Source organism: Hibiscus syriacus, unplaced genomic scaffold, assembly GCF_006381635.1.
Source record: "Hibiscus syriacus cultivar Baekdansim isolate YM2019G1 unplaced genomic scaffold, ASM638163v2 tig00110328_pilon, whole genome shotgun sequence".
NCBI classification, from domain to species: domain Eukaryota; kingdom Viridiplantae; phylum Streptophyta; class Magnoliopsida; order Malvales; family Malvaceae; genus Hibiscus; species Hibiscus syriacus.
The window spans coordinates 6,340,707-6,351,750 of NW_024062685.1; the positions used below are offsets into that span (position 1 = coordinate 6,340,707).

General features: G+C 36.3%; 1 protein-coding gene and 1 pseudogene across 1 annotated transcript; one reads left to right on the plus strand and one right to left on the minus strand.

Moving 5' to 3' along the window:
- Window positions 1-3,708, plus strand: LOC120118572 (probable LRR receptor-like serine/threonine-protein kinase At1g07560). The gene is made up of 10 exons (XM_039138595.1): window positions 1-383; window positions 503-585; window positions 669-918; window positions 1,036-1,659; window positions 1,751-1,999; window positions 2,128-2,291; window positions 2,378-2,457; window positions 2,537-2,684; window positions 2,922-3,071; window positions 3,160-3,708. Exons 1-10 carry the CDS (start codon window positions 212-214, stop codon window positions 3,397-3,399), a joined length of 2,160 nt encoding a protein of 719 aa, XP_038994526.1. The 5' UTR covers window positions 1-211; the 3' UTR covers window positions 3,400-3,708.
- Window positions 3,709-3,764: 56 nt separating this feature from the next.
- LOC120118329 lies at window positions 3,765-5,319 on the minus strand (annotated as a pseudogene).
- Window positions 5,320-11,044: the final 5,725 nt, after the last annotated feature.

The window sequence follows — 11,044 nt, forward strand, 5'->3', positions numbered from 1 at the left end:
TTCAAAAGAAAAAAAGGAATTATGAAAGATAGGAAGAGAAATACACTAAATTAAGCAAAAAGGAAGAGAGAGCACACCACTCTCATGTAGGTAGGGGCTAAGCAAGCAAAACCAAGGCCAATACAGTAACCAAAAGTGAAACTTTCCTTTCTCCCTTCAGATACCATTTGCAGCGGAGGAAGGAAACGGCGGCGGCGCTTTGCTTCTGGAGATGACTGCGGTCGGAGAGAAAGGGGATGAAGGAGGGGAAGGCGGTGGTGCGACGGTGTTGGTGGGGATCAAATTTGACGCTGACAGCAAGCAAATGTTGACATGGGCGCTCGTCAAGGTGGCTCAGCCCGGTGATCAGGTCATTGCTCTGCACATCCTTGATTCTGCCACTGGTATTATTCCTTGCTTGCCACTTTTCTCCTTTTGCTTCAATTCAACATTTTTATATGTATAATTTTTGCAACTTCTGGTGTATTTTTCTTGATGAAATCTTCATTTCTGATTCCGCCAGAGAGCCCGGCGTCGATTCTGTCTCTTGTTAAGCAATTTGATTACACGCTGGCTGTTTACGAAGGCTTCTGCAACTTGAAACAGGTAAGTTTATAATTTTCTTGTTTTTTACAGTTTTTTTTTTGTAGAAATTGAGTGATGGAAATTGGTGGGGAAAATGATTTCAGGTTGATTTGAAGCTGAAAGTGTGTAGAGGGTCATCGCTGAAGAAGAGTCTGGTAAGGGAAGCCAAGTCTTTCGAAGCAGCTAAGCTAATTCTGGGAACTACCAAAACCCATAACCCGATACAGTCGTCTACCTCTGTTGCGAAATTTTGCGCAAAAAAGTTACCCAAATGTTTCTCGGTTTACGCTGTTCAGAATGGCAAAATTGTGTTCCGAAGGGAAGCAATTGAGACAAATTCGAACAGAACCCAAGGTCGTGCTTCTTCTTTCCTTTTTTGGCTCTAATTTGTTCCTATGTCTAATTGTTGGAAATTGCTGTTTCTCATACTGAATTCTGCTTTTTCATTTATATATTTGTTTGGTTGTACAGACAATGAGTCACCAGATAAGAGCCTTGTCCGGTTAGTGTCCTTTCCGAAGAGTTCAAGAACAACTAATGGTAGTTTCCCCCGTAAATCTGGCTTGTTTGCAAGGCATAAAACGTTAAAGAAGAATTGTGAAGTTTGTGCTTCGGCCTTGCAATTGCCAGAAATTTCTAATTTCCAATCCCTGGAAGAGTTATCCGGAAATGGCAGTGTAAGTAATAAGCTAGATTTGATACCGTTTCGAACCAGTGAGGGTAATGATGTTCTGGTTAGAAAGTTGCCAGGTTGGTCTCTTCTCCGCCGGGCGCTTTTACCTAAGCGGCATCACTTGGAGAATTCTTCCGCAAAGAAATCTGTCGACCAATGGGTGTTAAGATTACCAAGCCAGCATTCCTCAGCTGTTGTTTATCCTGATCTAAGGCAAAACCGTTCTGATCGAGAAAAGAATCATTCTTTTGATTTGGACGGAGTAACTGGTGCAATTGTGCCGGTTGGCTGTGAGGCTATTTGTCCCCCGTCTCCTTGCAATTTTCCAAAAGAGCTGCAAAGTTTACTTGAGAAATCCTCTTCTTTGTGTAGATTATTTAGTTACCAAGAGCTTTTGGAGGCCACCTCTTGCTTCATGCCAGGTTTATTCTTTGTTAGCAGTTGATGTAAAAATCTTGAGTTTGGCTTATTTCGAATGTTCATGTCAATGATTCTTATTTTCTGATTTTGCAGAGAATATGGTAGGTAAAGGTGGCAGCAGTCATGTTTTCAGAGGGTGCCTTCCTGATGGCAAGGAACTAGCAGTGAAAATTGTTAAGCCAACTGAGAATGCAATCAAGGAGTTTGTTCAGGAAATCCAGATCATTACGAGTTTAAACCATAAAAATCTCATTTCCTTATTTGGTTTCTGCTTCGAGGAAAACAAGTTGCTCTTGGTATACGATTTCCTCTCGAGGGGAAGTCTAGAAGAGAACCTTCACGGTAAGGACTTTATCCACTTTACTACCTTTTATTTGTTGAATTGACTCTTTACTTTTCTTGAATTGGTTGTAATTTACAGTTTTCAATTTTCTTTATTTTCATAATTGACTGACTTCTCTTGTTACAAGGCAATAAGAAGGGTATCAATGCATTTGGCTGGCAGGAGAGGCATAAGGTGGCAGTTGGCTTAGCGGAAGCACTTGATTACCTACATAATGGTTGTGAACAACCTGTGATCCACAGGGATGTGAAATCTTCCAACATTCTTTTGTCCGATGATTTTGATCCCCAGGTAACACATTGAAACAAACAAGTTCGAACGTTATCTTTTTGGTTTTAAGCTTTCTTGGCTCATTACTAGCTCGTCTGCTTCTTCAGCTGTCAGATTTTGGACTTGCTAGTCGGGTCTCAAGTTCTGCATCTCATACTACCAGCATGGATGTTGCGGGAACCTTTGGGTATGTAATCTACTCCAAGTTTTTTTTTCCCAGTTTCATACTCACTTTAGATGCATGTGGTAATACTTGTCTGTGGCAGTTACTTGGCTCCTGAATACCTCATGCATGGAAAAATGAGTGATAAAATTGATGTCTACGCATTTGGCATCGTCCTCCTAGAGCTCCTCTCTGGTAAAAAGCCCATTGATGATAACTGTCCAAAAGGTCAAGAGAGCCTTGTTATGTGGGTGAGTTCATTGTTTATAAGCCCTTTAGGTATCTGCCTTATCTGTTGTAACACAGTTTAGAGCACATAAACAATGTTTATGTACTTCAGAAAAACAAGTTTATTCGAGTAGACTGCTCTCTAAATTCATTTCTGTTTCTTCCTTTCTCATAGTGTCAAAAGTACAATGCCTGATTTGATCCAGTTATTTTCCGAGTCGGTTTTTAACACTTGGTAATGCTCTGATATTAACGTCCAGGCAAAGCCAATTTTAAAGGACAGCGATTTTTCTGAGTTGCTAGATCCAGAGCTCGGTAGTAGCTACGAATGTCATCAGATAGAAAGAATGATTTTAGCTGCTACCCTGTGCGTTAGACGTGCACCACTTAAGAGGCCTCAAGTTAGCCTTGTAAGTTCACTCTCACTCGACCTTTTTTCCTTTGTCTTGCTTTATCTTTATGTTTATATTTATCTTTTCGATCTTTGTTGGACTACAGATCCTGAAGCTCCTACTGGGTGACCAAGAAGTGACGAATTGGGCACAGCAAGAAGTGAAGGAATCAGAAGAAGTCGATATTGCCGATGATGAATTATATCCTACTAACATGGAATGCCATCTTAACCTTGCCTTACTAGACTTGGAAGACGATTCACATTCCACGAGCAGCAACGATCAGAGTTTCCAAATAGAGGTTTACTTGCAAAAGAGATGGAGCCGATCACCGAGCTTTGCCTAGCCATCTCAATCCAAGCATGCGCCGTTTATGCGATCTTTTTCCCTTGTAGTTTAACCTCATGGGTGTCTTAGGGTCAATCATGTGCACCATTTGTCTATGCCCTTCCCCTTTCTTGTTCAGCTATTAGATCAGGTCTTGGAAGAGAGATTGTTTAAAAGAGCTTCCCTACCATGAGTTGTGTATTCTTTTGCCCATGATTCCCAATTTTATGCATGGGCTAGTTTTCAGGAAAAAAATAGTGAGGAACAAATGTATACTCGAAACATGCACATGATTGTAAATAAATCATTCCTTCAAGATTGTAATGTTTGTTGTTAACCTACACTTTGTTCTTTTGACATGCATAACATAAAAATCAAATTGATTCAACTCGAATTCGGCTGGATCTTTGCCTTCAATTCTTTCCATTGTTCCCACCATCGACTAAAGCTTGAATTCTTTAACATCACGTCTTTAGACACCTCTTTATTCTGGATTAACTTCATTGCGTATTTCTGGAACTTATCGATCTTGTGCCATAACCGGTTTATCTTTGTTCCATCACCTTCACTTCTTACAATTTCCAGCCACTCCCAGGCTTCATCTACCTTTGCCCAAAACAATGAATCTTGTGTCACACTAGCAAACTTACTCCTCTTGTTTCTTCAATTTGAAGGCTCCTAATCCTCCACCATTTATCAAATATTTCATACCTCCATTGTCTTCTGTTCTCGATGTAGTGCCCACGTTCATGGTACATCCCGGTCCGGTAATAGTCCGTGATGTCGAGTGGTTCGAAGAGAAGCATATAGAACCGATAAGAGTTTACCCATTTCCCCTTGTCAAAATCACGAGGCAGCTTGTTGTTTTCCAACAGGGAGATTACACTGTCCCAGAACGAAGCAAGCTTATGGCGGTTCATGTTGACTCTGGCTTCTCTTCTTGAGCCTGCCTTGCGCTTGAAGGAATCATAGTAACCCATTTGGTCATCGGCCTCATCGTAACACGCTTTGTACCACTCGGTTTTGGATCTGAAAGGAACGATCTTGGACAACCTTATTGCTAGGTTGGCAGCAGTCAGATTTGGCCTGTGATCGTTTTTACCCATTTGCAGGCACTCCTTGGCCATGATTGCTACATTTTCCCTCGGGTTCGAGCTGGTTTGCATGGAAAAGCAAAGTTATTGAACTTGAACTGGTTCCTTGTCGGTCAAGTCAGATGACTGCAATGCCAATGCCATACCGGCTTCAAAATTAGAATCAGGTAGGCCATCACCATTTTCATGAAAGCTTTTGGCCTTCAAAATCTGTTTAGAAACATTCCCTACATAGTCTCCATACATGATCCTCGATGCAACAACTTAATGAACATTGCCATCATCAAATACATCATCCGAATAATAGATGCTGCATTTTCTACACAAACGACACCCTCTCGGCTGCAAAAAACATAGCTCCCAAGAGGCCAAAACAAACTCTTTGCCGACAGATCTTCAGCATGTTTCAACACTTCCAAGTCCTTCAAAACACATTGAAAAACATTGGTTTTCAGATCTTGGGGCAGCTGAGAAGAAATGCCATCAACAATAGCATGTGAAGAAGTCATGCAGCAGTGCCAGAAATGCAGCAAGGATTGTATTGCGGGAATGTGGTTCACTGTTTCATTAAAAAGTAGTAGCCTAGGCATAATGTCGTGCTTGGAAACAACATGGCAAAAGTTTCCGCTCCATCTTTGTCGGAGAATCGATCGATGGAGGGCTTCATTGCCAAGCAAAGGAGAGCCGAATGTGATGCATAGCACCAAAATTGGAGATGACACGGTGGACTGAAGATGACAGAGCAGCCATAAAGCTGAAAGAGAGGCTGCTGAACCGCCTATGGAGTGGCCTGTGAGTACTATTGATTTCACTTTTCCTACAAGAGCTGCGATCTGCATCACCATATCAAATTACCTTGGTTGCTTCAGTGCAACTTGATTCAGATAAGATTTAAGGTGTAATTGTCATTCAATTATTAGTAAGAGTTAAATTACGAATAACTAAATTTTAGAAAGGTTTAATTAATCGAATTTTACAAACAAGTTACTTTATCTTTCAAAAGGAATAAAATGTTAACTTTTTAGTCATAACCAGGTCACCCAGTTTATTGATTATTATAATCGAGTCCCTTAACTGTAACAAGGAAGTTAATGTATTTTATAGGCTTAATGACAGAATGATCTATTTATAATAATCGATTAGTTGTTTAAATTATTTATAAATATTAATGATTTAAAAATTATATTAAATTATTTCAAATAATATAATTTATAATCACACTAAATACTTGACGTTTAATTTTTTTTTAATTGTTATAACGTAGGAAGGTAAATAATTAACGTCATAGAGATGGAGGCATTTCAGAGCATCCTTAGAATCAATGAGACGCACAACCTGAGCACAATCAGATTGAATTTCCAATTTGGGAACACGGTAAGTCCATGCCAGACGAAGACCCTCATAGATACCCCAGAGTTCGGATTGAAGGACAGAGGAAATACCAAGATGCTTGCTAAATCCAATGATCGAAGAGCCCTCAGTGTCCCGTAACACACCACTGGCAGAGCCTATCGAGTTCTCAGTAGAAACCCCGCCATCACAATTCAAGCAAGACCATTTCTCAGGAGGTCCCCGTCAACCGGTAGAACCGCGAGCATTTGTCGGACTTGGAGACGCAATATCAAAGCAACACGCCCAGCTATATGCATGCTGAAAAACAGCACGCAGTGGACGAGAGATGCCACTAAAAGTTTCCTCATTCCGATGTTTCCAGAGTTGCCAGATAACGGAAGCAAAGAGGGAAGACCAAGAAACTTCATATCCAGGAGGAATGGATGAAATGGCCAAATTAGACAGAAACCATGGAACAAGATCTGAATATAAGAAATTTTCGGTACGTTAGTTTTAATATACGTACCTAAATTTTCGGTCATAACTATGTTCTCCGTCTTTATGGATGTCTTATGTACGTTAGTTTTAATATACGGCTAAGGAAAATTGTTATTAGAAATGTTAATATTTTTTTAATATTTTCGGTAAAGCGTTACCTAAAATATTATTTTTTCTACCGAAAATGTTAATATTGGACGCTACCTAAAATGTTTAACATTTCTGGTAAAACGCTACCTAAAATATTATTTTTTCTAACGAAAATATTAATATTTGGCGCTACCTAAAATGTTATTTTTTTTACCGGAAATTAGGTAGCGAAATTAACGTTGTCGGTAAAAAATAATGCTAAGTAACGCTTTACTGAAAATATTAAAAAAAATATTAACATTTCCGGTAGGCTTTTCCTTAGTCGTTTTAAAGTTGTCGTACAACAGAACTACCCCATCATTATATACACCTCAAAAGACAAAAAAGTAATTGAGCAAAGGAAAAAGAATATTAGGGGGAAAATAATAGCATTTTTTGTTAGATTAAATTTCATGGGAACATATTTATAATATGTATTATTATCATAAAATATGACATAAATTAAGTAACCGATTATGTTATAAAGTCATAATGTATTAGAAGTATCATGTAAATAAAAGTATAGATATTATTAAAGTTGTATTTATAATTCGATGAGAGACAGAGTTATAAGTACAGACAATAATCGATTCTTAAATCAGTTATATAAAAGAGTTATGATCCCCAAGATATAGACATTCTCGTATTTACTCTTATTCCCATAAGAGAGTTTATACTCAAGGGAACTCTGTATTCTCGGAGATCACAACCAAAGAAATATTCAAAGATTTCAACCTATCAATTAATTCAGGTACGCTTCCGCATCTAGTATTTTATTCTTGATGATTTGGCATGATTAGATCCTGATTGTTGTTCATATTTATTGTGATTCCGGTTCTAACAAGTGATATAATCGGCTTGTCAAGTTGAATCATTGATAATTAATTAATTTTAGGGTTTATGATATTTTATTTTATTTTTGAATCGCATACAAAATTTAGGGATTTTCTTTTTCTTCTACGATCGGTATTCCCGATTGTTATTATTAATTCTATTGATTCGGGTTTCAATTTTTTGCTTAATTGATGAAGGCAAATATTTTTTTAAAAAAATTTGTGCGTTAATTCAGTTTGTGCCTCAACTTTTTGATTAAGATATATGCACATTCTCATATATCTTTTCTTAGAAATTAAGAATTATGTTTTTAATTTTTTTTATTGTGTAGCTTTCAGTATACGATCGATTAATTTGGTCATTTGTATTATATGTTTATTTCCTAAAAAACATGCCATTAATTGCATAACTTCGATTTTGATTTTGGATTTAATTTGGGAATATTGTTATTGTCTCAATACGTGATTATTTTTTTTAAAGAGGATACTTTGTATTAAGATGAATAACAAAATATACCACCTCAAGGATCTTATTAAAAAACCTCTCTAATATTAAATGGGGGAAAAATAGTGTACCCGGGGTGGTAGAGAACAAATACTTTGTAACATCATTCATAGGGTTGTTCATTCGGTGGCCGAACTGACCGAATTACCATTAACTAAATTAACCGAACTTTTTTTTCGAAAATATTAATCGAACCGAATAAATTTCGGTTAATTTGGTTAATTTTCGAATTAACCGAAATTTTTTAAAATTTTCTAATTTATATAAAAATTAAATATTTTATAATTCAAAAAACAATTTATAATTAATTTAAATAATTTAAATAATATAAAATTATAAAATAATAATTTTATATAAAATTTTTTAATTAATTAATATTATTTAGGTTTAAAAGTTATTGGATCTTAAATTATTAATTGGGTTTTAAAATGATTTGGGTTGAGCCTATATGTTATATATAATATATTTAATATTTTTTAATTCAGAAAAGCAGTTTACAATTAATTTAAATAATATATAATTATAAAATAAAAATTTTATATAAATTTTTTAATTAATTAATATTGATTTAGGTTTAAAAGTTATTGGATCTTAAATTATTAATTGAGTTTTAAATGGTTTGGACTAAGCCCATATGTTATATATATAATATATTTAAAATTTAAAATTTTATTTCGGTTAATTAGGTTAATTAACCGATTTCGAACCGAATTAACCGTTAACCGAATATCCAAAAAAACCTTAACCGTTCTCCGACCGAACTAATTCGGTGGCCGACCGAATTAACCGAATTAGTTCGATTCGATCGGTTAATTCGGTTAAAACTGAATTTTGAACACCCCTAATCATTCAGACCATACCCACGCCCTACCACAATCACCAATCCAACACATAATAAAACCAACACAGACAACCAACAATATGAATAGAGGACACACTGTGAAATATACGCATATAGCAAAACCAGAGGAAAGAACCTAGCACCAGAACGAACTAGCAACAACACCCTGAGCTTGACTGGAGGCACATCACTAAAAAATGGATACTCACTTGCTGAAATTTCCTTCCACTCTTCCGCGAAAAGCAGTATGGGCACAACAAATAATAAAACCAGCTAAATCGATGCTATCATCCACCCACAGAAAAAAGACCCAACATAAAACAGTATGGGCATAACGAATAAACTATTTCCGACAACTTCCTTGAATAACATGCGAGAATCAGAATGTCAGAGCAACAACATCATACCTCTTACTTGGTGCTTCATTGAAACTATCTTTAGTAAAAGCTACCTCGATGCCAGCAAAAACAAGAGAACCCTCCTACAACCTAGAAAAAAACCCATCACCGACAACAGCTGAGTTCACCGCTCCACCACTTGCCCAAGAGCCATCAAAGCACACTCTATCTTCTTCAAGAACCTCCGAAAGAAATATAAAGGAAAAAAACCCTACCCTTAATGATAACAGAGCAAATCTCAGGAACCATCGAAGCCCACTGCACAACCATAAGCAATTTGGCGTCATCAAAACAGACTCTAAAACTTGTTTCTTCATGGATTAAAAGAATATAACCTCATAAGAACCCTAAATCAAAGATAAAATAAATACACCACACTAACAATGGAACAACTATGAAAATAACCCAAATTTACATTATGAGTCTCTGCTCATGCCCTTCTAAAAATACTAGTTCGAGAAAACAAGTTCAAAACCAGTCAACTCTGCTGTTCCAGCACGTCATACGCTCCAAAGCCCCATTAAACTAGATAACCACCAGCAGAACAAGCCTAATACTAACCCTTACATCAAACCCTTCTGCTTAAAAGGCTGTGTAAATGACATCATCGATATACAACCTAATGCTTGTAGCAACCAGACAACACTCTCTCCACCGTAGTTCAATCTTACAAACCACTCTAAAAAACCCAGCAACATGACTCATTCGACTAGAGAAAGGGGAACGAGCTTTCGAAATATTGACATGGAGCAAAGCACCCCGATCTACTATCCTACATTGCTGATTCGCTGAAACAAATTCTTGTGACTGACCACCCACGTCAGTCCGAGCATAAGCAACCTTGAAAGACCTGGAAACTCTTATAGCCAGATTCCACACCCTCTTCATCGAGTTACCGGAAACATATCTGAAGATTTTTTGTTCCGAATATACAACAAGAAAAACTTTAATTTTATACCCCTCCAACAACCTCTCATCTGCCCTCCGAATTGCAAAACTGGCTTCATGCTTGCTACTGAACCTAACAAACGCAAATATGGATCCAACACACAGTCTCCTTCTGCTTCTAAATGCAATAAACACAAACAACACTGGACCATACTCCATGAACGCTTCCTAAAACGAAGACATGAGAAGCAGCTGAGCAATCAACCAGGGCGGCAGAGGCAGATGGGAGAAACCTAAGCTTTACGTTTGTTTCTCTCTTTAATTTTCGAATAATGTTCAAATGTTTGAAGTTTTAATGGAGAAAAGAGTTTTCGAATACGTGACTATTTGATTTTGATTTAAATTGGTGAATTCGTGTTTAAGAAAATATTGAGGAATACTTGAAAAAAAATAAGTTCGGTTTCAAATTTGTCATTTAGACAACCTTATTGTAGGTTATTTAGGAAACTATGACGTGATTAGAAAGTTTAGTTTTTTTTACTGTTGTGAATTATAGAATATATATTTGATATTGATATATTTGATACAGTTCGATTAAAATTTATTTTTTAATCTTTGAAAAAAATTTGATTCACTATTACGTACGACATTTGGTTAAATATTGATTATTTTGAATTCATTTTTTTATAAGTTATGAAGTTATGAATTAAATGCATGCTTAAGGAATACTTCAGAAACAATCAAAGACTTGAGTTTTTGGTTTCTGATAGTACCATTTAGGTAACATTATGTTGGGATATTTCGGATACTGTAGTGCAATCAGAAATTTCAGTTTTGACTTTTGATTGTTATAAAAATAATAAATTTGAATACTAATATTTATTTTGAGACGACTTAATTAAAGGAATAAGTCGTTAAAGTGACCTCAATTATGAAAAATATTTTATATATGTGTTGTGTACATAACTTAATATATGTTAGTATTGATCGACCCAAAGGAAGATTAATAGTTGACATAATCGCATGTACAACTTTGGTAATAAGCATGCGATAATTATTCGGTCGGATGTGTGAGTAATAAATCGGCCCAAAGGAAGATTTTTATTTGACATGTTCTTATTATAATGTTTGGTTACCGTATCAAAT